Here is a 25922-nt window from a genome sequence, read left to right on the forward strand (position 1 = left end):
GAGCTGCTCCAATCCCCTGATCATTTTCATGGCCTCCTCTGGACCCTCTCCATGAGGTCCAGGTCCTTCCTGTGTTGAGGGCTCCAGACCTGCACACAGCACTGCAGGTGAGGTCTCAGCAGAGCAGAGCACAGTGGCAGAATCCCCTCTCTGGCTCTGCTGGCAATGCTGCTTTGGATGCAGCTCAGGCTGCCACTGCCTGCTCATGTCCAGCTTCTCATCCACCAGGACCCCCAAGTCCCTTTCCCACAGGGCTGCTTTCCATCCCTTCCTCCCCCAGCCTGCACTGAGTGCAAGTAGCCATACAGCCACGTGCAAATCGGTCATTTGCCTTCTTCCTCCGAGACCCTCACCTCTTGCTCCCAGAAGGTTTCAGCTCCTGCTCCGTTTCCTCCGTTTTCTTCCCCGGAATCAGCTTCTCGGCGCTGTCCAGCAGGGCACTGAGCGCCACCCTCCGGAAGACGTTGCCGTGAGCCTCCTTGATGAACTGCACCAGCTGCCGGATGTCGCAGTACAAGCCCTGGGCAGCAGGACACCATGCAGGGGAAGGAATTCAGCGAGCAGCAGGTGGGGAAGCAGTGAGGAGCAGCAGTTTGTAAGGTACTTCAGCGGGCTGTTCCTTCCCCCACTCTTGTCCCACACCCTGACCCTGTGCAGGGTTTTGCTCCCTGGCTGGGGTAAGGAGTTCAGTTTGTCTCCCTCTGACTGCCTCAACGTTGTTCAGCTCCCCAGAATGCCTTACACCGTTGTGAGCCTCCATCCACAGCAGGTGAGCTGGCTCAGCTTCCCAGCAGTGACAGCCTCCCTAGCCCCTCTGTCACCCTCCACACACAACTGCTCTCACGCCTCTAAGGGACAGAGGGAGGCACCTGAGCACCAGCACTTGCTGCTTGGACTTGGGCAAGCTGCAGGCTGGAGTCAGGCAATGCTAGAGTCCAGATTGTGCTAACAGCTACTGTCCCCTAAATCTCTGTGCTCAACCATCTGAGCCAGGTGCTGTAAGGAGCTCAGTTTCTCTCCTGACTGCCTCAGTGTTGCTCACCTCCCCCAAGTGTTTCACACCATTGTCCTAGGGGACCACAAGCTCTGTGCTGACGCTGGATCCCCCTGTAACCAGGACTCACATCCTTATTGTTCACACCATTGTCTCTAGAGGAATCTCTTCTTAGCTATGAGACCACAAACTCCTTGCTGATAGCCAGTGGATGCTGGGACTCACTGGGACAAGTCTTGGTGCACCTCCTCATGGACAGGACTCTCAAAAGGTGACTGACACAGCAGTTTCCCAAGGTGTTTGTCACACCATTACCACAACTTCTGTGGCAACAGCAGCTGATAACCAGACAAGGCCACAAGTTCTGCTCTCAGCAGTGTTACCATGAGACCAGGACTGGCACAGATAACCACCCATGGGACCAGTGCTGACACCAGTCAAATGTGCCCAGCTGGATGGGGCAGAGTGACTGCCTGTGGGGCTGGGAAAGGTATAAAACCCCAGAGGCAACAGGGAGAGTTCAAAGCTTCCACACTTATCAAGCAGCAAGACCTCATCTGGATCCAAAGACTCCAACATCTCAGCCTTTGCTGCTGTAAGCTTCCCCACCCATTAAGACCTTCAGGATCAGCTGGATCCATGGTGGTAATTCTCTGTTTGCTTTGCTGCCCCTTGCTTATTTTCCCTCCTTTTCTCCATTTCCAACTTTTCCTCCTGTAAAATAAATTCAGGTGTTTCTCCCAAGCCAACTACTTGCTTCCTTCTTGGTTTCATTTGGGGGATCCATAAAAGAGCCACACCTGCTGCAAAAGTGGATTGAGACAGCTGGGACCAAAAGCTGAACACTCCTTTTAGTGCACTCAGAAGCAGCAGACAATGAGGAGCATTACTGTTCAGGAAAGTGCTCTGCAGTGGGCTTCAGCAGATGTAGAGGTAGCAGAGAGTAAAAAAGCTGCAAAATGAGGGAGCTGAAGAGGTGACTTAGAGCCTGTCAGGCTGAACACTTCCAGCTCCCTCAGCCTGTCCTCGTAGAGAGCTGCTCCAACCCCTGACCATTTCCATGGCCTTCCTCTGAACCTGCTATGTCAGGTCCATGTCTTTCCTGTGTTGAGGGCTCCAGACCTGCACACAGCACTGCAGGTGAGCTCTCAGCAGAGCAGAGCAAAGTGGCAGAATCTCCTCTCTGGCTCTGCTGGCAATGCTGCTTTGGATGCAGCCCAGGCTGCCCTTGGCCTTCTGTGCTGCAAGCTCACCCTGCCTGCTCCTGTCCAGCTTCTCATCCATCAGTACCCCCAAGCCCTTCTCCTCAGAGCTGCTTTCTCTCCCCTCCTCCCCCAGCCTGTATTGGTAGTGAGGATTGTTCCAGCCTCATGTTTCAGCTAGGGCTGCACAGCTTGCTACACTCGAGGGGTTTGGCTATTGGAATTAATTTTTTCACTGGAAAGCCTTGCTGGTGAGACTCCAGTGAAAAGGTAACTTTGCTGACATGACCTCAAGTGCTTACCAGGTTCTCTGGGCTGTGCAGCTCATGTGTGGTGGAAGCGCAGCGAGTGATCAGCGACTTGAACATGGCACTCACGATAATCCCTTCCACACTCTGGGCTGTAGATTTGTTGTCCACTGTGCTGAAGTTATTCCCAAATCCAGCCTTGTCTGTAGGGTACAAGCAAGCCCCCTTGTTAGAATGGTCTAGAAAGGATGGCTTAAAGACACGTGTGAAGGGATTCAGATACAAGAGACAAAGGCCAAGTATCACACTAGCACAGTACGTTAAATTTTGGAAGGGACCTCCAGAGATCATCCAGTCCAAGCCCCCTGCCAAAAGCAGCATCACCCAGGGGAGTCTGCACAGGAATGCATCCAGATGGGGTTTGGAAAGTCTCCAGAGAAGGAGACTCCACAATGTCTCTGGGCAGCCGGCTCCAGGCCTCTGTCACCCTCACTGCAAAGAAGTTTCTCCTCATGTTGAGCTGAAACCTTCTCTGGTCAAGTTTGTGTCCACTGTTCCTTGGCTTATTGCTGTGCAGCACCCAAAAGAGCTTGGCCCCCTCCACTTGACCCCCAGCCCTCAGCTATTGATAGACATTGATCAGATCCCTCTCAGCCTTCTCTTCTCCAGACTCAACAGCCCCAGGGCTCTCAGTCTCTCTTCACAGGGGAGATGCTCAAGTCCCCTAAGCATCCTCCTGGCTCTCCCTTGGACTCTCTCCAGCAGGTCTCTGTCTCTCTTGAACTGGGGAGCCCCAGACTGGACACAGTGTTGCAGGAATGAAAGCAGAAGGGAAGGGTGAAATAAATAAGGATGAAATCTTTCCAGAAGCAACCACCAAACAACCAAAAAACCCCAACCCCACCCTAAAACCCCACAACCAGCAAAACAAAAGGATTGAAAAGACCAGGACCACTCTGGATCCCTTTTATCCACATCCCTCATTTAGATATGTCCAGCATAAGGCATAAAATCTGAACAATACCTCCAGCTTTTCTATTTACTGTTCTGAAGTGTTGCAGCCACTGCTGTGAGGGCAGCTGCTGGATGCCTGCAGAGCTCAGGGCTCCTTAGCTGACCAATTCCTTAGCAGGCTGCCTAGAGCCAAACAACCACATTCCATGGGTGCCAAGAAGAAGACCCTCTCCTTGGCACCCTGGGGTTGGAACATGCTGCAGAAGCCACCTCCTTGACATGCTGCCACCTCTGCTTGGGAAAAGATTCTAGCTTTGATGTGTGGCTGGGTTTGACTGGTTAAGGGATTGATAACAAAGAGTACAAAACACAGCCACTCTGTGGCTGCTTTGTTTAGGGACTTAGGTTAGGGGCATCTTGGGGGGGTTAGGGCTGTTAGGGACTTCTTCTTCTATTAGTTAGCTTCTCCTGGCTTGGGCTTTGGTGTGGGGATGCTGCTAGGGATATGCTCAGGACTTCTATTAGCTGCCTTGTCTGTTAAGAACCCTTTCCATGTGTCTGAGAAGAGATCCAGCTCCCCTGATCTGCACTGGCTGAGGGTTCACTCTGTTTTCTGAGGAGAGTAATGAACTCATTTGGGCTTATTTTACCCTTTTAAGGGAAAACAAAAAGGGCTTGGCTTCTCTCTGATGGCACAGCTTAGGAATATTCAAGTGTGCCCAGGTGGCTGTGGGGTGTTTAGGCCAGTGGCAACCTGTTCTGCATCAGGAATGGTGTGGCCAGCAGGAGCAGGGAAGTCATTCTGCCCTGTGCTTAGCACTGGTTAGGCCACACCGTGAGTGCTGTGTCCAGTTCTGGGCCACTCAATTCAAGAAGGACATTGAGATACTTGAACATGTCCAGAGAAGGGCAACAAGGCTGAGGAGGGGTCTGGAGTACAGCACTCTTAGGAGAGGCTGAGAGAGCTGGGGGTGCTTAGCCTGGAGAAAAGGAAGCTCAGGAGAGACTTTCTTGCTCTCTACAACTACCTGAAGGGAGGTTGTAGCCAGGTGGGGGTTGGTCTCTTCTCCCAGGCAACCAGCACCAGAACAAGAGGACACAGTCTCAAGCTGCACCAGGGGAAGTTTAGGCTGGAGGTGAGGAGAAAGTTCTTTCCAGAAAGAGTAACTGACCACTGGAATGTGCTGCCCAGGGAGGTGGTGGAGTCCCTGAAGGTGTACAAAAGGCTTGGATGTGGCACTTGGAGCCATGGTTTAGTTGTCAGGAGGTGTTAGGTATTAGGGAATAGGTTGGACTTGATGATCTCTGAGGTCTTTTCCAACCTGGCTGATTCTATGCTTCTGATGGCAGCTGTACTTACTGTCAGTGACTGGCTCCATGCAGAAGCCCAGCAAAGCATGCAGGAAATCCACCACGTTATTGAGAGAATCTCTGTTGACATAATCCCTCATGGTCTGCCGGAACTGCATCTTATCCAGTTTGTACAGCTTGGTCAGGCAGTTCTGAGCCTGCAACGACACCCAGCACAGCACATCACACCAAAGCACACCTTCAAGTCTTTGCTCCTGCTTAGTGCTCTGCTCTGCTGGCTAAAGCAACCTCCTCTAGGAGGCAGAGGGTGCAGGTTCTGTAACAGGAGACAGGTTCACCTCCGAAGCCAAATTCAGCATCAGGAGACAGTGCCCCAGTAGGAGTGTCACTGTTCAGAGGTGGTGGTGAAGCCACTGCCAGCCAGGGCTGGAGGCCTCTCCTCCTCTCTTCAACCCCATGGTGAAGTCTGAATATGAATGAAGTAGCAATGCACCACCTCAGCCAAGGCTTATTGCCTTGGTGGAACAGGTTCTTAGCCTCAGGCATCTGATTTTCAGCCACCCCACCTACTTGATGCCCCTCTACACAGCAACCCATTTGTTATCATGCAAAACATTAGCTTTTTATTTAACAGCTCTTAATCATCAACTTGTTAGCACCAAAGCACCCATCCTAAAAGGGCCTCATGCAGGCTGGAGATAGAGAAGAGTCTGAAACATCAGCTCTAAGGGAAACATGAGCCCTCTTTCTGCCTCACTAGAAGGCACTTGACTTCCCAACTCACACATGTGATTGTCCATGCAATCAACACAAATGGTGCATGCAAAGCAGTTTGGCCAGACAGAACACACAGAAAATGCAACAGACTCAGATGCAGAGGAAAATCTCTTCCCATAAAGACCTCAATTCAATGAGCCTGCTAAGACCCTTGGCTCCCAGAGACCTCTATTCCTTTATGGTTAATGATATGCACTGGCCTAAATGCACTGTTCTGACCCAGCAGAAACACAAGCTTCAGCTTCAACACAACTTGAAAGCCTGCCCAGCATCTTGATGAATATGGTGCATGTTCAACCAGTGCTCTGGGCAGAACCTTTCTACTGTTTCTCTCATCCCACCTAGTCCTGTTATGACCAGAATTAACCTTACTGCAGCAGCCTCCACAGCACCAGGGAGTCTGGCTAACAAGAATGCTGCATGACACAGAGGCAGCCACCTCACCTGTGAGCCTTCTACCTCACATCTCAGGGTCATATTATGGCTCTGTTGGCATGGCATAGGCTAACCAATGTGATGTAGAAGCACCTGGCTTCCACTCACTCCGAGGATGGGCACAGTGTAAACTCTCCTCTCAGTCACCAAAAACACTCCCTGCTGCAGACAGAAGGCAAGAAAAAGGCTGGAGAAAGCCTTTGAAAGGCTCCTGTTTCACAGGGCATTGGACTGATCTCAGCAAGTCAGACTCTTCTGGGCAGTCAGATGTCTGGGCTACATCCTGAGCCCTTTTCAGTGCTTCAGCCTGAGCAGAACCAAAAATGTAAGGAATCAGCAGTGACCATCCAAGCTGCCCTTCCATAGGCCTTCTTTTACTTCTTTGCAGCACACTACCTCTATGAGCACACACCTCTATGAGCACAGTGCACTCCAACCAGCAGGAGCTGATGGAGCAGCCCAGCAGCAACCAGTCCTAACCACCATCAGGAAAGGAGGACATGACTACACCTTAGACTTCTGGATTGGGATGTGCAACCCAAACCAGCTGCACCTCTTGTGAGCAGCATACTCTGTGGGGCTCCCATCGATGTGAAAAACCACTCACACCAGCTCACACAGGGGATTTGCTCCCATGTGCTTGTCCATTCCCAGATGACCCATCCATTGGGGTGGTCAGAAGCAGCCTGGGCCTCAGGTATGCTCCTAGCAAGCCCCAAAGGCTTGCTGGAAGGGAAGAGGACAGCTGAAAACCTGCTGCGGCTGGGCTGCAACACAGTCTGTGAGCTGGGGGCAGAGAGCAACACATTTACTGCCAGTACAGAGAAAGCTACAGAGGGGGCAGACAGGAATCTCAGCAGCTGATGTCAAGAGTACAGGGGGGGACACACTTGAATGAGCTTTAATTCTCTTACATTCTCCCGGAATACCTGGTGTCTCAGGCGATCTCCGGAGAGCCCTCGGTGTCCTTCTCCACAACCATAGGCACAGCCCAGGGACTTGACAATTTTGATCAGCATTGTGAGTGCCAGCCTATGGGTGCTGACAGATGGGCCTTCCTCCTAAGGGTCACAGAGGGAAAGGTGGTGTGAAACCCTGGCACGGCCACTGGCGGTTGGTTAGCATTTTACTTGTGGCGGATGGCTGTGGTTCCTCATTTTCGGGTACTCCATCACTGAGTTGTTTAACTCCTGAAGTGTTTCCTCCAACTGTTTCACAAGTGTAGGGACCACCCCACCTCCCTTTCAGCTCCCCTCAAAAAGTCATGCTGTAAGTGGGAAGCCCACTCCCTGCTGCCACGAACACCAGGCAGCACTTCACAGATCACAGGATCAGAGGATGTTAGGGCTTGGAAGAGACCTCCAGGGATCATCAAGTCCAACCTCCCTGCCAGAGCAGGGCCAGAGAATCCAGCACAGGTCACACAGGAACACATCCAGACAGGGCTGGAAAGGCTCCAGAGAAGGAGACTCTAAACCTCTCTGGGCAGCCTGTTCACTGCTCCAGTGGTCCAGCAGAGGTCTATGAGGATGCTGAAGGAAGTGGAGCACTGCCCTATGGGGAGAGTCTGAGAGCCCTGGGGCTGTTTAGCCTTCAGAGAAGACTGAGGGGATCTGATCAATGTATATCAGTAGCTGAGGGCTAGGGATCAAGAGGGAGGGGACAGGCTCTGCTCAGTTGCACCCTGGGATAGGACAAGGGGCAGTGGATGGAAACTGCTACACAGGAGGTTCCACCTCAACATGAGGAGGAACTTCTTCACTGTGAGGGTGACAGAGCCCTGGAAGAGGCTGCCCAGAGAGGTTGTGGAGTCTCCTTCTCTGGAGCCTTTGCAGCCCTGTCTGGATGTGTTCCTGTGTGACCTGTGCTGGGTTCTATGGTCCTGCTCTGGCAGGGAGCTTAGACTCAATGATCTCCAGAGGTCCCTTCCAACCCCTAACATCCTCTGATCCTGTGTGATCCTGTGAAATGTTTGGGCTTGCCAGCACTGAACATAATGATCAAGATCAGAGTGGATATGGACAAACCTTTTCTTGTTTTCTGTCATTCTTCTCATATGGCCCTCCTCCTCCTCCTCCTCCTCCTCCTCCACCACCACCACCTCCATCACTTCCACCTCCGCCTCCTCCACCGCTTCCGCCTCCTCCTTCTTCTCCTCCGTCTCCGGCTCCGCTAACCAGAGAAGGCCCAAATCCGCAAGCAGAGCCACTAGAAGCAGCCCCTTTGAGCTGGAAGGATCCTTCACTGGGTCTCTTTTCAGGGGCCTCATTCTCTTTATTCTCACTCTTCCTCCGAACCTTTTCCACGCAGGGCACCACACCGAGCTGCAGCAGGCACTCCACGATGTTCAGAGCCACGTCGCAAATCCGGGAGCTGATGTCATGGTTCAGCACCAGGTAGACAGCCTTCAGGATGACCTGGGAGAGTCAAACATTGGGGGTTTAAAGCCAGGCCTATTTTCTCCCCTAGTACTATTCAGTGCCTGGAAAGTCTAGTCAGAGACTCGTTGCAGCAGGCACAGTGCAGACTCAGAAGGAAGAACGCACAACCCTCAACCCCAAGGGCTTAGAGTCGAGGTGTGAGACACGTACCCACAGGCTGAGCACAGTCAGGCAGAGAAGGAAACCAGGGGAGGATGTCCTGTGGCCTGAGGACAGCACACCAGGAGCTGCCAGGTCATTAAGGGGAATGCAGAAAGGGTGAGTTTTAAGGTGCCACTAGGAGAAAGGTGCTGCTGAGTTTGGGAGGGAAGCAGGTGCATGCCCCAGGAACACATCCACCACACAACACCCCTTCAGCTCTGCCGTGTGCGGTCCACATGCACATGCGCTCCTCGCGGGCAGTGAACAGGAGTTGCAGCGTCTCAGAGGAGACTTTTAGGGCAGGCACAAATGTATCTGACTGACCTTGATGCACTGCTGAGAGAAGCCTTTATATAAAGAGGTGGAGGAAAAGCCCATCAACACCCTGCCCTCAGTGGTACAGCTACATTGCCAGAAGAGGGGTCTGGCTCTCCTCCTCGCTTGCCAATTACCGAGAGATCCAGCATGCCGTTCTTGTGGACAAAGTTGTTGGTGCCGTCGATGTGGTCCGTGTCCTCCAAGCAGCTGTAGTTGATGCAGGAGTCAGTCAGGCTGCGGGGCAGGTTGGCACAGGCCAGGGGCTCATGGGGCATCTCGGGGATGGGCACCTGGTTGCACAGCTTCCTCATGTGCTCGCTGAAGAAGTCGGCGTAGCCCACGTTGAAGGAGGCCAGGGTGGTGTTGAAGGTTGCCACAGTGATGGTGGAGATCTGGGAGCGCACTGCGGGGAGGAAAAGGGCTGCCTGTAACTTAGCTCTGGGGCTGTGGAATGGGAAACTGAGGCTGGGCTTGTTTAGAAGAAGGGAGCAGATTTTAACACCTTCTGTAATGTTGGAAGATGAGCCAGGCTCCTAATTCCTGTCATGGGTACAGGGATGAGAGCAGAGAATCACAGACTCAGAGAATCATAGAATCACAGACTCATTGAATCATAGAATTATAGAATCACAGAATCATAGACTCAGAGAATCACAGAACCACAGGATGGTCTGGCTTGGAAGAAACCTCCAAAGCTCAGCCAGTCCAGCCCGCTCTACACTCATCAGGGACATCCCCAACTAGATCAGGTTGCCCACAGCCCTCTCCAGCCTCACCTCAAATATCTCCAGGGATGGAGCCTCAACCACCTCCCTGGGTAACCTCTTCCAGTGTTCCACCACCCTCCTGGTGCAGAACTTGTCCCTCACATCCAATCTCAATCTGCTCTGCTCTACTTTGAAGCCATTGCCCCTGGTCCTGTCCCTGCAGGCCTTTGCAAACAGTCTCTCTGCAGCCTTCCTGTAGTCCCCTTCAGGTTCTGGCAGGTTGCTCTTAGGTCCGCCTGGAGCCTTCTCTTCTCCAGGCTGAACACCCCCAGCTCCCTCAGCCTGTCCTTGGAGCAGGGCTGCTCCAACCCCTTGATCACTTTCCTCACCCTCCTCTGGACCTGCAGATATTCAAGGGGAGGCTCAACGAGGCCCTGGGCAACCTGGTCTAGTGGGGGATGTCCCTGCTGACTGCGGGGAGGTCGGACTGGGTGACCTTTGGAAGTCCCTTCTGGCCTGGACCTTTCTATGGCTCTTCATTTAAATCCATGCATGCCTGCAGCATGTGTCCCTGACTCCTCTTGAGCAGCTACCTGGCACATGACTAATTTATCATCTGTGCTTTTCAGTGTGTCAGCCAGGAGAAATGAATTCATTAGCAAATGTCTCCTGGCCAGGGAAAGTAGACAACAGATGGGAAATTATGAATGACCAGCATGCTTGGGTATTGCTGGTCACACAAAATCAGAGAGATATGTACTAGCTGTACTTATCCTCTAAATACAGAAAGGTGCATTCAAACTCATAGACTGGCACCAGGAATAAGTGGTTTGCCCTATTACTCATAGACCTGCTGAAGAGAGGAGAAGAGAGGAGAAGAGAGGAGAAGAGAGGAGAAAGAAGAGAGGAGAAGAGAGGAGAAAGAAGAGAGGAGAAAGAAGAGAGGAGAAAGAAGAGAGGAGAAAGAAGAGAGGAGAAAGAAGAGAGGAGAAGAGAGGAGAAAGAAGAGAGGAGAAAGAAGAGAGGAGAAAGAAGAGAGGAGAAAGAAGAGAGGAGAAAGAAGAGAGGAGAAAGAAGAGAGGAGAAAGAAGAGAGGAGAAAGAAGAGAGGAGAAAGAAGAGAGGAGAAAGAAGAGAGGAGAAAGAAGAGAGGAGAAAGAAGAGAGGAGAAAGAAGAGAGGAGAAAGAAGAGAGGAGAAAGAAGAGAGGAGAAAGAAGAGAGGAGAAAGAAGAGAGGAGAAAGAAGAGAGGAGAAGAGAGGAGAATTAACCTGGGGTACACCTAGAAAAACAAGCATTGCATAGGTCTACATTTTAGGAACTCTCTGCCTAGGAAACTGTTTTGCTGAGGGTCCTATAGAAGGAATTCAGCTTGGGAAGCCAGACTCCCAAAAACTGATCCAGAAGAAGAGCTTTGCTCTGGAGACACAGAGCAGAGGCGAAGGAGCTGTGCCCACAGTGGATTAGGGCTGGTGCAAATCCATCCTCTCTCATCCTGATGTGCTAAAAGCAGGGATCTTTGAGGCCTCCAAGGCTGCATCTATGCTGCCTGAGAGGCTGTGCCCTGCTCCACGGGGTGTGTGACATCCTGTCCCCTCGGCATGTTTTAGGTTTGCACTTGCCACAAGGAGAGACCCAGTCTGTGTGAGCAGCTTTTGCCAGGAGCACTACATCTCTGTGTTCAGGCAGTGGGAGCAGTGCCAGCAAAGTGCTGTCATGGAGACAGCTCTACTGACAAAAGATAGCTTTCCTCTGCTTGGCTGATCCTGTTAGACAAAGGTGGCATTGCCCTGCCAACAGAAAGAGTTTTCCTTCTGGAGCAGACTTCATGCCACCAGGCATTCTCCCATCTCCCCCGCTGTGGTCACATTGGCATTGCTCCTTCTGCAAGAGACTCCAAGACAGATGGGCCCCAGGGAGACTGAGCAAGTAGGAAAGCCAAGCTTCTATCTGGAAACAGGAGAACTGAAAGAAAACCTGATTCTCAGCACAATCCAGCAGCCATGGGCTGCAAAGGGACAGATGGCACTGGCAGCAAGTTTGCTGAGGACACAAAGCTGGGAGGAGTGGCTGACACAGGGTTGTGCTGCCATGCAGCCAGACCTGGACAGGCTGAGAGCTGGGCAGGGAGCAATGGAATGGAATTCAGCAAGGGCAAGGGGAGAGTCTTGCACCTGGGAAGGAACAACCTCATGGAGCAGGAGAGGTTGGGGACTGAGCTGCTGGAGAGCAGGGAAGGGGAAAGGGACCTGGGGGTCCTGGTGGATGGGAGGTTGACCATGAGCCAGCAATGTGCTGTGGTGGCCAAGAAGGCCAATGGCATCCTAGGGTGGATTAGAAGGGCTGTGGTGAGTAGGTCCAGAGAGGTTCTCCTTCCCCTCTTCTCAGGCCACACGTGGAATATTGTGTCCACTTCTGGGCCCCTCAGTTCAGGAAGGACCTCAGGGAGCTGCTTGAGAGAGTCCAGCACAGAGCCACAAAGATGATTAGGGGACTGGAACATCTTCCTCATGAGGAGAGCCTGAGGGAGCTGAGCACTCTGGAGCTTGGAGGAGCCTGAGAGGTGACCTCAGTGCTGTTGCTAAAGCTGTGCAGGATGAGTGCCCAGAGGCTGGAGCCAGGCTCTGCTGGGGGATGCCCAATGCCAGCACCAGGGGCAGTGGTGGAAGCTGGAGCAGAGGAGATTCCATGTGAATACGAGGAAAACCTTTTTCACTGTGAGGAGGACAGAGCCCTGGAACAGTTGAAATAACTCAGTCCCTGCTTTCACACAGGTGACAGCTGCCAATTTTTTGGGCAGACTGAACCACATAAACAGGAAAGGTTTGCAACCTGTCAAGAGATGCTGGGTGAGGGGAAAAAAGGGGGAGGAAAACCCACTCAGAGTCATACATGGCAACAGAAACACTTCCTCAGCTTCTTGGAACTGCTATTTCAGAGGCTTCCACCACCTCCCTGGGCAACCTCTGCCAGTCTCTCACCACCCTCATGGGGAACAACTTCTTCCTAACATCCAAGCTCAATCTACCCATTTCTACTTTTGCTCCATTCCCCCCAGTCCTATCACTCCCTGACACTCTCAGAAGTCCCTCCCCAGCTTTCTTGCAGCCCCCTTCAGATACTGGAAGGCCACAAGAAGGTCTCCTCAGAGCCTTTTTTTCTCCACACTGAACAACCCCAACTCTCTCAGGCTGTCTCCAGAGCAGAGCAGCTCCAGCCCTCTGCTCCTCCTCATGGCCCTTCTCTGGACACCTTCCAGCACCTCCAGATCCTTCCTGGAATAGAGGCTCCAGAGCTGGCCCCAGTGCTCCAGGTGGGGTCTCAGCAGAGTGGAGCAGGGGGGCAGAATCTCCTCCCTGGCCCTGCTGGCCACACTTCTCTTACTGCAGGCTCTGGTTGGCTTTCTGGGCTGCAAGTGCTCCCTGCTGGCTCCTGTTGAGCTTCTCCTCCCCCAGTACCCCCAGGTCCTTTTCTCCAGGGCTGCTCTCAAGCCAGTCCCTGCCCAGCCTATATTGGTGCCTGGGATTGCCCTGACCCAGCTGCAGGACCTTGCACTTGGTCTTGTTGAACCTCATGAGTTTGTCATGGGCTCAGCTCTGCAGCCTGTCCAGGTCCCTCTGGATGGATCCCTTTCCTCCAGCCTGTCAGCTGCACCACACAGCCTGGTGTCATCAGCAGCCCTGCTGAAGGAGCGCTCAGTGCCGCTGTCCACGTCACCAATGAAGATGTTAAACAAGCCTGGTCCCAGTGCTGATCCCTGAGCGACTCACTGCACTTGTCACTGGCCTCCACTTGGACATGGACCCACTGACAGCCAGCCTTTGGGTGCAGCTGTCAAGCCAGGTCTTTACCCACTGGATGCTCCATCCATGCAGTTTACCTTCTTTGACAGTGTTCTCTCCGTGGCTGTTGGAGTGGTCAGGCAGGTCCGAGACCAGCGTGTGGTGGGAGTGGGAATGCCTCGCGCTCAGGCTCTCCATCTCCGTCGCTGTGTCAGAGCTCCCTCGCCTAGTAAACTTTCCTAGGGAGAAGGCAAGAAATGGAGAATTGACTTTAGTCATCTGAGAGGTGGCTGGAGGGGAGAGAAAGCAGGTGAGGTTAGAAACTGCAGGACTGGTGTCCACAAAAGCCAAAGACTTGCACGAGGGTGGGGAAGGGTCTGGAGCACAGCCCTGTGAGGAGAGGCTGAGGGAGCTGGGGGTGTTTAGCCTGGAGAAGAGGAGGCTCAGGGGAGACCTTCTTGCTCTCTGCAACTACCTGAAGGGAGGTTGTAGCCATGTGGAGGTTGGTCTCTTCTCCCAGGCAACTACCAACAGAACAAGAGGACACAGTCTCAAGCTGTGCCAGGGGAGGTTCAGGCTGGATGTGAGGAAGAAGTTCTTCCCAGAAAGAGAGATTGGCCATTGGAATGTGCTGCCCAGGGAGGTGGTGGAGTCACCATCCCTGGAGGTGTTTAGGAAGAGACTGGCTGGGGTGCTTGGTGCCATGGTTTAGTTGATTGGGTGGTGTTGGGTGATAGGTTGGACTTGAGGATCTCAAAGGTCTCTTCCAACCTGGTTAATGCTATTCTATTCACTTTGCTCTGGTGAGGCCTCACCTGCAGTGCTGTCTACAGGTCTGGAGCCCTCAACACAGGAAGGACATGGACCTGATGGACCAGGTCCAGAGGAAGGCCACAAAAATGCTCAGGGGGTTGGAGCAGCTCTGCTTCGAGGACAGGCTGAGGGAGCTGGGGGTGTTCAGCCTGCAGAAGAGAAGGCTCTGGTGCCATGGCTTACTTGATTAGATGGTGTTGGGTGATAGGTTGGACTCAATCTTGAAGGTCTTTTCCAACCTGGTTAATTCTATTCTATTCTAAAAACATCTCCAGCACTGCAGCACTGGCCTGGAGAAAAAGACTTGCAGGATCTTGTGAAGCTGAACTAAATGTTACAGTGCAGTGTCTTGCAGGGGTTCATAGACACAGAGCCCAGATGTACAAACTCCCTGGAATGCTCTTCCCCTCAGCACACACTGACTTACTTGACACCCACATCATCACCCACCAGCAGCTTCAGGAGGGTATGATTGGCCAGTGCTGAAAGACTCCACTTTTGGGGCAGGTTATAGAAATTTCTTTTGTTCTCCCCCTGTTCCAAAGAGTTAGAATGGGGAGTGCTAAAGCAAAGGAAGATCTTCAGGAATACAATAAATCATAAGTCAAGAGGACCCACTGAAAGAGACCCACTGTCTCTCAAGTAGGCAGGATCTGAAATCAATGATCACAGGATGTTAGGGGTTGGAAGGGACCTCTGAAGATCTTCCAGTCCAACCCCCCCTGCCAGAGCAGGGCCATAGAATCCAGCACAGGTCACACAGGAACACATCCAGATGGATCTTGAAAGTCTCCAGAGAAAGAGACTCCACAACCTCTCTGGGCAGCCTGTTCCAGGGCTCTGGATCCTCACAGTGAAGAAGTTCCTCCTTGTGCTGAGGAGGAACCTCCTGTGCTGTAGCTTATATCCATTGCCCCTTGTACTCTGTGACAGAGTACAACTGAGCAGAGCCTGTCCCTGTCCCCTCCCTCCTGACCCCCAGCCCTTAGCTGTTGATAGACATTGATCAGATCCCCTCTCAGTCTTCTCCTCTCCACACTAAACAGCCCCAGGGCTCTCAGCCTCTCCTCACCAGGCAGGGCTCCAGTCCCTGAAGCATCCTTGCAGCCCTCCCTTGGACTCTCTCCAGCAGATCCCTGTCCCTCCTGAACTGGGGAGCCCAGAGCTGGATGCAATATTCCAGGTGAGGTCTCAGCAGGGCAGAGTAGAGGGGGAGGAGAACCTCCCTGGCTCTGCTGGGGACACTCCTCTCAACACCCCCCAGGATCCCCTTGGCTTTCTTGGCCCCCAGGGCACATTGCTGTCCCCTGCAGAACTTGTTGTCCACCAGAACTGTTGCCACCTCTACAACCAGATGTGTGATGCTGCAAACAGAGCCGAGGACAGGAGGTGGCAACAGGATTGATGAAGAAATGAAGAGCCTCCGCGTGGCCGGGATAGGAAGGAGCCAGAAAGAGGAACACCTCACCGAGGATGGTGGTTTGCCAGCCTCCTCTCTCCATGCCGCGCCGGTCCTCCCCGATGCCAGAGAAGCTGCCGAAGGAGAAGGTGCTGCGAGTGGGGGAGACGTCCAAGTGATCCTCGTGGAGGAGGAAGGGCACTCCCATGCGGCGCTGCCGCTTCTTCCCCGTGTGGTGGAAGGGAATCGACCCTTTGCGCTCCCGGTCCCTGTCCTCCTTGCGGCTCTTGAACTGCAGGAGGGAGAGCAGCAGCTAGAGGCTTCGGGGCATGGAAAACTGCCGTGGGAGGGGAAAGGCAGCGCAGATGTGTGGCCCAAACACACCCTTCCCCTGGGAGCTCTTCATACCTTGGCCAGTTACTGTGGGAGCAACAAGCTGCGTGCTGGGACCGTGGGAGTAGGAACAATCTCTTGGCTTTAGGAACAAGCTCTTGCCTTTAGGACAAGCTCCTTCCTTTAGGAGCAAGCTCTTACTTTAGGAACAAAGTCTTTCCTTTAGGACAAGTTCTTTCCTTTAGGAGCAAGCTCTTGCCTTTAGGACAAGCTCTTTCCTTTAGGAACAATCTCTTTCCTTTAGGACAAGCTCTTGCCTTTAGGAACAAAGTCTTTCCTTTAGGACAAACTCTTTCCTTTAGGACAATGTCTTTCCTTTAGGAACAAGCTCTTGCCTTTAGGACAAGTTCTTTCCTTTAGGAACAATCTCTTTCCTTTAGGACAAGCTCTTGCCTTTAGGAACAAGCTCTTTACTTTAGAACAATCTCATTCCTTTAGGAACAAGTTCTTTCCTTTAGGAACAAGTTCTTTCCTTTATAACAACCTCATTCCTTTAGGAACAAGCTCTTTCCTTTAGAACAATCTCTTTCCTTTAGAACAATCTCTTTCCTTTAGGAAAAAGCTCTTTCCCTTAGGACAAGTTCTTTCCTTTAGCAAAGTTATTTACTTTAGGAACTAGTTCTGCACCATGAGGGAGGGAACACTAAAACGGGTTGCCCAGGGACATAGTTGAGGCCCCATCCATGGAAGCAATTAAGGTAAAGTTGAAGAGGGCTCTGGGCAATCTGATGTAATTGGGGATGTCCCTGCTGACTGCAGGGACAGTTGAGTTGGACTGGATGACCTTTGGAGGGCCCTTGCAACTCAGACCATTCTAAACAGCCCCCAGGCTCTCAGCCACTCCTCACCAGGCAGATCCCTGTCCCTCTTGAACTGGGGAGCCCAGAACTGGATGCAATATTCCAGGTGAGGCCTCACTAGGGCAGAGTACAGGGGGAGGAGAACCTCCCTGGCTCTGCTGGACACACTCCTCTCAATGCACCCCAGGATCCCCTTGGCCTTCTTGGCCCCCAGGGCACATTGCTGTCCCCTGCAGAACTTGTTGTCCACCAGCACTGCCAGGTCCTTCTTCACAGGGCTGCTCTCCAGCAGATCCCCTCCCAGCCTGTCCTGCTGCAGGTTGTTCTTCCTTCCCAGAGGCAGGACTCATCAGTGGCAGCAGGACAGCTCTTGCAATATTGAGTATTGTGTCTGGGATGTGCATGCAGAACCCCATGCAAAGCCCCACAGCATCACAGGGAATTCCAAGCGTCTCACCTGTGGGGTGAACATCTAAGTCCAAGCAGACCTTCACCTGCTATTTAGCAGGACAGTGAGACACTGAATCAGAGGTCAGTTGAAGGAAAATCCTCCTCCACTCACCTTTTTGAAGATGTTCATCCCCAAGTCTGTGGAGAGATCTGGAACTGCTGGCCTACGCAAGTTGGTCAGGGAAACCTTGGAAAAGGCCTCTGTGCTTAGGGATTTTTCCTCCTCATTGCATTTCATGGTGAGATCCTGCAGACCCCAAGAGAAGAGAACAAAGAGAGGACTGTCAGCTGTGGTGGGTTAACACCCATTCTGAAAAGAAACAAAGCAGGGGGGAGGGCTTGTGGGTGCTTTGCCCTCCCTGCAGGGGGTTTTCCCCCCTGGGAAACTGAGGCTGTTCCACTCCCCCCTCCCTGCCCAGCTAGGGTATAAAAAGCAGGGCATTGCAGCCATTAGCTCTCTTTTTGGCTCCTGGCAGAGGTTGCCCAGGGAGGTGGTGGAAGCCTCATGCCTGGAGGTTTTTCAGGCCAGGCTGGAGGTGGCTGTGAGCAAGCTGCTGTAGTGTGAGGTGTCCCTGGCCATGGCAGGGGGGTTGGAACTGGCTGATCCTTGAGGTCCCTTCCAACCCTGACAGTTCTGTGATTCTGTGTGCCTTTAAATACTCATTTTGGATCTCAGCTGCAACCAGCAGCATTGTCCCTTCATGAGACCTGGTTTGTAAAAACCCCTTATTTGCTCACTCAGGGAACCTAAGGCTTCTACATCACTCAGTGCCTTTCATTTGCAGTAACAGTGAGCCAAGTTCTGCCCATCACTGTTCTCATCCCTTTTGTCAAAGCCTCTACAGCTACAGCAGAGAAATGTCCGACCAGGGTGACCACCCTGGGGAGGAATTTACTCTGATGGCAGCAGAGGGCACTCCACATCACTCCTGCACTCAGCAAAACACCTCAGGGCTGCCTGCTGCAAAGAAAGGCCATGCTACAAAAGATGGCATTAAGCTCAGCTCCTGACCATCTGTTCTCATTAAAGACCTGATGCCACCATTCAGGAGATGTTTGTGCAGCTGACCTGACCAAATTCCCTCAGGAATATTTTCTTCTGCCTGTTTAGAATCATAGAATCAGAAAATGGTCCAATCTGGAAGGGACCTCCAAAGCTCATCCAGTCCAACCACCCCACAGTCAGCAGGGACATCCCCAACTAGATCAGGTTGCCCACAGCCCTCTCCAGCCTCACCTTGAATATCTCCAGGGATGGAGCCTCAAACACCTCCCTGGCAACCTGTTCCAGTGTTCCACCACCCTCATCGTGCAGAACTTGTTCCTAACATCCAATCTCAATCTGCTCTGCTCTACTTTGAAGCCATTGCCCCTGGTCCTGTCCCTGCAGGCCTTTGCAAACAGTCTCTCTGCAGCCTGCTTGTAGCCCCCTTCAGGTCCTGGCAGGTTGCTCTTAGGTCTGCCTGGAGCCTTCTCTTCTGCAGGCTGAACACCCCCAGCTCCCTCAGCCTGTCCTTGGAGCAGAGCTGCTCCAACCCCCTGAGCATTTTTCTCACCCTCCTCTGGACCCTCTGCATCAGGTCCAGGTCCTTCCTGTGTTGAGGGCTCCAGACCTGCACACAGCACTGCAGGGGAGGTCTCAGCAGAGCAGAGCACAGTGGCAGAATCCCCTCTCTGGCTCTGCTGGCAATGCTGCTTTGGATGCAGCCCAGGCTGCCCTTGGCCTTCTGTGCTGCAAGCTCACCCTGCCTGCTCCTGTCCAGCTTCTCCCCCACCAGCACCCCCAAGGCCTTTTCCTCAGGGCTGCTTTCCGTCCCCTCCTCCCCCAGCCTGCATTGACAGTGAGGATTGTTCCAGCCCAGGAGCAGAACCCTGCACTTGCTCTTGTTGAGCCTCATGAGGTTCCCCTGGGCACCACCTCTGCAGCCTGTCCAGGTCCCTCTGGCTGCCATCCTGTCCCTCTGAGGCATCAACAGCAGCACTCAGCTTGGTGCCATCTGCACCCTGCTGATGGTGCCCTCAAACTCTCTGTGTATGTCACTGATAAAAATGTTGAAGAGCTCAGGTCCCAGTAAGGACCCTTGAGGGCCACCACTGTCACTGCTCTCCACCTGGACTTCAAGCCATTGAGCACCACCCTCTGGATGAGACCATCCAGCCAATTCCTTACCCACTGAACCCAGCAAATCCTATTGGCTTGTTTCCAATGGAGATGCTTTTTCAACTTGCTGCCCCATCAGAAAGGTTCTGCTAAGCAACTGGGTCGTGATGAAACACCTCTCTGCTTTCAATCTCGAAGCAGCCATATGCCAGTGACAGGTGAAGTGATTCCTGCAGGAGGTTAAGATCATTCCCAGCCAGCTAAGCAACACCCAAGTGTGCACATGAAGGTGCAGCAGAAGCTGGTGGCATTCTTTGCAGCAGAAGTCTGAGACTCCAGTCAGTGAACAGTGTTTGCAGCAGTGTATGGGAAGGCTCAGCTGAGGAGTCACATGTAAAATCCAAGGCATAACACATCAGGATTCAACTCTGGCTGATCCTTGAGGTCCCTTCCAGCCCTGACAATTCTGTGATTCTGAGTGTTCCACAGTGCACAGAGAACAGCCAGCACAATACTAGTGCAAAAAGTGCCTCTGGAGGACAAGGCCATTCCTGCCACTGCTGTGCTGGATCCTTGAGGTCCCTTCCAGCCCTGACAATTCTGTGATTCTGAGTGTTCCACAGTACACAGAGAACAGCCAGCACAATACTAGTGCAAAAAGTGCCTCTGGAGGACAAGGCCATTCCTGCCACTGCTGTGCTGAGCAGCACTGACTGCACTCGAGAGTAGCTGAGTTTGCTGCTGTGCAGCACAGCCAGGCTGCTATGAGCAAGGGCAAAGGGACAGCACAGGCAGGGAGAGAGTGAAGCACAGCAACAGCTTCCAATTCTCCCTCCAGGAGAGGATATTAAAGGAGGATTTTTCTGTACATGCACATCAATCCCATAAAACCCCCAGGCAAAGGTAGATTAAGGCTGAATAGCAATTTACCATCACCTGCAGATATGTCAAGGCTGTTACAGGGATGCAGCAGGCAACACGTTCTAGAAATGGCTCTAAAGGATAACAGAGTTCAAACAATGCTGCTGCTGAGCCCTTAAACCCCCAAGTAACCAAAAGCCCTCATAACCATCAGAAGAACAGCTGCAAATCCTGAGATTGAAAGCCAACAGTATGAATATTTACATTGTTGGTGTTTGTCTCTGGGCTTATGAGCATCTGGGCTGCACAAGGGGGAAGAGGGAAGAGATTTCATTCTTTTCCCTGAGCACAGAACCACAGAGTCACAGAATGTTAGGGGCTGGAAGGGAGCTCAAAAGCTCATCCAGTCCAACCCCCCTGCCAGAGCAGCATCACCTGGAGCAGGTCACACAGGAACACATCCAGGTGGGGTTTGGATCTCTCCAGAGAGGGAGACTCCACAACCCCCCTGGGCAGCCTGCCAAGCTCTTTCTTAATGGCATCTCCCTCCCTCAAGTGAGTCCCCTGCAAAGTTTGCAGTCTGATGCAGTATCTTACCCCAGGTGTTTGCCTGGAGCATGCAGTGCTGCACCAGGTGCAATTCATAGAACTGTCAGGGTTGGAAGGGACCTCAAGGATCATCCACTTCCTACCCCACTGCCCTGGCCAGGGACTCCTCACACTAGACTCCACCACCTCCCTGGGCAGCACATCCCAAAGGCTAATCTCTCTTGCTGGGAAGAACTTCTTTCTAGAATCAAGCCTAAACTTCCCTCCTGCACTGCTTGAGACTGTGTCCTCTTGTTCTGGTGCTGGCTGCCTGGGAGAAGAGACCAACCCCCACCTGGCTACAACCTCCCTTCGGGCAGTTGTAGACAGCCATAATGTCTCCCCTGAGCCTCCTTTTCTCTAGGTTCATCTAACTTCTTCTCCAGGATCAACTAATCCAACCTCCCTGCCATGGGGAGGGATGCCTCTCAGCTAGCCCAGGTTACTCAAGACCACATCCAACCTGCCCTTGAATATCTCCAGGGAGGAGGCATCCAGACCTTCTCTGGGCAGCCCATTCCCATGGCCAGTCTCTCTGGGAAGAATTTCTTCCTCACATGCAGCCCAAACCTCCCCTGGTGCAGCGTTGAGATTGTGTCCTCTCCTTCTGTCACTGGTTGCCTGGGAGAAGAGACCAACCCCCACCTGGCTACAACCTCCCTTCAGGTAGCTGTAGAGAGCAATGAGGTCTCCCCTGAGCCTCCTCTCCCCCAGGCTAAACACCCCCAGCTCCCTCAGCCTCTCCTCACAGGGCCACAACACAACAGCTGCAGCTTTCCGGTGGGTGCCAACTGCTTACCTGAGTTTTGTGGGTGTTCACCAGAGATGGTGCAGCAGCCACCATGGAGCTGCTGCGAGGCCTTGGCAGAGGGGTGACCTCTGGCTCAGGGGGTTTCTCTGGCTTCTCCTGCAGCATGTGCCTCAGCCTCTGCAGATAGTACATCAGGGACCACTGCGTGCCCTCCTCAGACCAGTGCGGCTGCAGCAGGCAGCGCAGCACCGCCACGTCGAAGTAGGTGGCATAGCGAGACTTCTGGCAGGGGGGGATCACCAGGGACACCCTGTGCCAAAAAAGGAGGAGTGGAAAGGTTAGTCAGCAGCCCCCTTGGCCCTTCTGAAATACTCAGCTTTCTCCATCAAGAGCCAGCCACTCAGTGATGATCTTTCAGGTTGGCCTGGTTGACGCTCTTCCAGAATCAGCCAGGTTGGAAAAGACCTCAGAGATCCTCAAGTCCAACCTAGTACCTAATACCCAACACCTCCTGACAGCTAAACCATGGCTCCAAGTGCTTCATCCTATCCTTTTTTGAACACCTTCAGGGACAGTGACTCCACCACCTCCCTGGGCAGCACATTCCAATGGCCAATTACTCTTTCTGGGAAGAGCTTTCTCCTCACCTCCAGCCTGAACTTCCCCTGGCACAGCTTGAGACTGTGTCCTCTTGTTATGGTGCTGGTTGCCTGGGAGAAGAGACCAACCCCCACCTGGCTACAACCTCCCTTCAGGGAGTTGTGGAGAGCAATGAGGTCTCCCCTGAGCCTCCTCTTCTCCAGGCTAAGCAACCCCAGCTCCCTCAGCCTCTCCTCACAGGGCTGTGCTCCAGACCTCCTCCCAGCCTCCTTGCCCTTCTCTGGACATGGTCAAGAGTCTCAATGTCCTTCTTAAAGTTGAATGGCCCAGAACTGGACACAGGACTCAAGGTGTGGCCTAACCAGTGCTGAGCACAGGGGCAAAATGACCTCCCTGCTCCTGCTGGCCACACTATTCCTCATCCAGGCCAGGATGCCATTGGCCTTCTTGGCCACCTGGGCATACTGCTGGCTCATATTCAGCTGCTGTCCACCAGCACCCCCAGGTCCCTTTTTATCCTGGCTGCTCTCTTATGAGGATTCTCTTGATACCACAAAGTTCTCTTTCATAGCTGGAAACTGCTTCTGCCCTAGAATACAGAATCACAGCCTCACAGAGCATTTGAGGTTGGAAGGGACCTCCAGAGATCACCCAGTCCAGACCCCTGCCAGAGCAGCATCACCCAGGGGAGTCTGCACAGGAATGCATGCAGCTGGGGTTTGAATGTGTCCAGAGAAGGAGACTCCACAACCTCTCTAGGCAGCCTGCTCCAGGGCTCTGGGACCCTCACAGTGAAGAAGCTAAAGGTGGAACCTTTAGACATGCTGCTCTCCCCCAAAAGACCTAGGAGCTCTATTACAAGGCTTGAAATATAGCCACTCCTCAAGAGCTGTAAGCCATCCTCTCTCCCCTGCCATGTGCTGAAGCCACAAGGTCTCAGCAGAGCAGAGCAAAGAGTCAGAATCCCCTCTCTGGCTCTGCTGGCAATGCTGCTTTGGATGCAGCCCAGGCTGCCCTTGGCCTTCTGTGCTGCAAGCTCACCCTGCCTGCTCCTGTCCAGCTTCTCCCCCACCAGCACCCCCAAGGCCTCTTCCTCAGGGCTGCTTTCCAACCCCTCATCCTCCAGCCTGTATTGACAGTGAGGATTGCTCCAGAGGTGTTCAAGGCAACAGTCTAGCAAAGCATTAAGGAACCAGTGGAATCTCCCAGTGCTTAAAGTGTATGCTTAAAGTGTTCTGCTGGATCACTGCCCAGTGCCACAAAGCTGTCCTGTGCATCCAAGGCTGCCAAAGGAGAAAGAAGTGTGGAGCTAAACATTGGCACCACTTGGCATCACATGAACCCTGGCTGGTGGAAGGGGCCAGGTGGCAAGTGCATCTAGAACTCAAACCTGCAGGAGCTGGTTTGCTGCCAGCCTCAGAGGCCACTGCTGAAGGCAGCCCAGCCCGTCTGTGACACCATATGTCACTATATGCAACCTATAGATGCTGAGTTTCTCCCCCAGCACTGTGTTCAAGGTAAAAATGCTGCAAGATTGAGGACTTTAAAATGAGCTGGGTTTAGAACCTGGAAAAAAAAAATGAATTAGGAAGGAGAAAACAATCTATCATAGAATGATAGAATGGTCAGGGTTGGAAGGGACCTCAAGGATCAGCCAGTTCCAACCCCCCCCCTGCCAGGCAGGGGACACCTCACACCTTACAAAAAGAGAGTTGAGGCTTTTCAGTCTGGAGAAGGAGCCAAGGATTCTGGCCCTCCAGTATCTGAAGGGGGCTACAGGAAAGCTGGGGAGGGAACTTGTAGAGTGTCAGGGAGTGATAGGATTGGGGGGGATGGAGCAAAACTAGAAGTGGGTAGATTGAGATTGGATGTGAGGAAGAAGTTCTTCCCCATGAGGGTGGTGAGAGACTGGCAGAGGTTGCCCAGGGAGGTGGTGGAAGCCTCATCCCTGGAGGTTTTTGCAGCCAGGCTGGATGTGGCTGTGAGCAAGCTGCTGTAGTGTGAGGTGTCCCTGGCCATGGCAGGGGGGTTGGAACTGGCTGATCCTTGAGGTCCCTTCCAACCCTAATAATTCTCTGATACCAAAGTTTTCCCCATAAGCCTGAGGTGAAGGCTGGTTTGGGCACAGCCAGGACTGGGTCACTGAGATGCAGCCTGTGTTGGGCACAGCTGGGAGAGTCAAAGCATCCCAGCAAGGTAAATGCCTGGCACCTCAGCAGCAGCTGTGAAGGATGATGCATTGCTCCCTGGTCACTTTGCAGGGCTGAGACCAGTGTCTGAGCCTAAGCGATCTTTCATGCTCCCCCTGCATGCAGCACAGGCGAACCTGAGGCACAGCACAGCCTGAGGCAAGGCATGCTCTCCTTAAAAGATAATGTTTGCCACTGAAGCCCTTGCTCCAAAGTCTGCTTCTGAGGCAGCACAGTGTGCAAGGCAGCAGCTAGATGCAGGGCTGGGGCTCTGTTTCCTTCGGGATTGAACTGCATGGTCTGTAAATGGAGAACTGCAGCGGGTGCAGAGGGATAATCAGCCAGGAACAGGCCATGGGAGAAATGAAGGAAATCTAGTGTCTGTGCCATCAGCTTTGGGTTGCCTGAGAGTGTAAGCAGGGTGAGGTCAGAGTGGCTGGAGAGCTCCCAAACAGAGAGGGACCTGGGGGTACTGATTGACAGCCGCCTAAACATGAGCCAGCAGTGTGCCCAGGTGCCATGCTGGCCTGTATTAGGAATAGTGTGGCCAGCAAGAGCAGGGAGGTCATTGTGCCCCTGCACTCTGCATTGGTTAGGCTGCACCTTGAGTCCTGTGTCCAGTTCTGGGCCCCTCAGTTTCAGAAGGACATTGAGAGACTTGAAGGTGTGCAGAGAAGGGCAACAAGGCTGGGGAGAGGCCTTGAGCACAGCCCTGTGAGGAGAGGCTGAGGGAGCTGGGGTTGCTTAGCCTGGGGAAGAGGAGGCTCAGGGGAGACCTCATTGCCCTCTACAACTACCTGAAAGGTGGTTGTAGCCAGGAAGGGGTTGGTCTCTTCTCTCTAGCAACCAGCACCAGAACAAGAGGACACAGTCTCAAGCTGTGCCAGGGGAAGGTTAGGCTGGAGGTGAGGAGAAAGCTCTTCACTGAGCCATTGGGATGTGCTGCCCAGGGAGGTGGTGGAGTCCCCATCCCTGGAGGTGCTCAACAGGGGACTGGATGTGGCACTTGGTGCCATGGTCTAGTCCTGAGGTCTGTGGTGACAGGTAGGACTCTATGATCCTTGGGGTCTCTTCCAACCTTGGTGATGCTGTGGGAAGCAGCCTTCCCACAACCCCCACCCAGGGACAAAGGGGAACTGCGGCTGCCGGGGAGCGGAGTAAACAACATTTGTTCCCCAGTTGTCTGTTGCTCAGCAACCAAAGCTCCCTGGCCAGTGTCAACTGATCAATGGGTCCTGTCTGAGGCTCCATCCCCATAGCAACCACCCGAGCCGGCCTGACAAATTGATCACCTGATTCTGTCTTCTCAAAAGGCTGATTATGTTTTGTTTCCAGCTGTGCTCTCCCTGAGCAGCAGGGTTCACACACTGAAAAGCACTCCTGGCCCCAGCTTCGCTTCTGCTCTCCCACAACCACACAGACGAAGCCGGTGGAGGGCCTGGAGGATGGATCTCACGAGGAGGGACTGAGGGGGCTGGGGATGCTTAGCTTGGAACAGAGGAGGCTGAGGGGAGACCTCCTGGCTCTCTACAGCTCCCTGAAGTGCAGAGGGTGGTGCTGGTCTCTTCACAGGATCACAGGATGTCAGGGGTTGGAAGGGATCCAAAGACATCATGGAGTCCAACCCCCCTGCCAGAGCAGGACCATACAGTCTAGACCAGGTCACACA

At 53.1% G+C, this 25922-nt stretch overlaps 1 protein-coding gene across 1 annotated transcript in view; it reads right to left on the minus strand.

Annotated features, from left to right (window-relative positions):
• UNC80 (unc-80 homolog, NALCN channel complex subunit) overlaps positions 1 to 25922 on the minus strand; it is a 135365-nt gene that overhangs the window by 95339 nt on the left and 14104 nt on the right. The window contains exons 8-17 of the mRNA XM_054177075.1: positions 21513 to 21774; positions 17276 to 17410; positions 15590 to 15812; positions 13407 to 13547; positions 8956 to 9224; positions 7949 to 8338; positions 6836 to 6982; positions 4759 to 4906; positions 2499 to 2647; positions 354 to 520 (exon numbers count right to left, since the gene is read on the minus strand). Of these exons, the coding sequence (XP_054033050.1) occupies positions 354 to 520; positions 2499 to 2647; positions 4759 to 4906; positions 6836 to 6982; positions 7949 to 8338; positions 8956 to 9224; positions 13407 to 13547; positions 15590 to 15812; positions 17276 to 17410; positions 21513 to 21774 (2031 nt within the window). The remainder of the gene's footprint in view (positions 1 to 353; positions 521 to 2498; positions 2648 to 4758; positions 4907 to 6835; positions 6983 to 7948; positions 8339 to 8955; positions 9225 to 13406; positions 13548 to 15589; positions 15813 to 17275; positions 17411 to 21512; positions 21775 to 25922) is intronic.

This window comes from Dryobates pubescens, chromosome 37 (genome assembly GCF_014839835.1).
Source record: "Dryobates pubescens isolate bDryPub1 chromosome 37, bDryPub1.pri, whole genome shotgun sequence".
In the NCBI taxonomy this organism is placed as follows: domain Eukaryota; kingdom Metazoa; phylum Chordata; class Aves; order Piciformes; family Picidae; genus Dryobates; species Dryobates pubescens.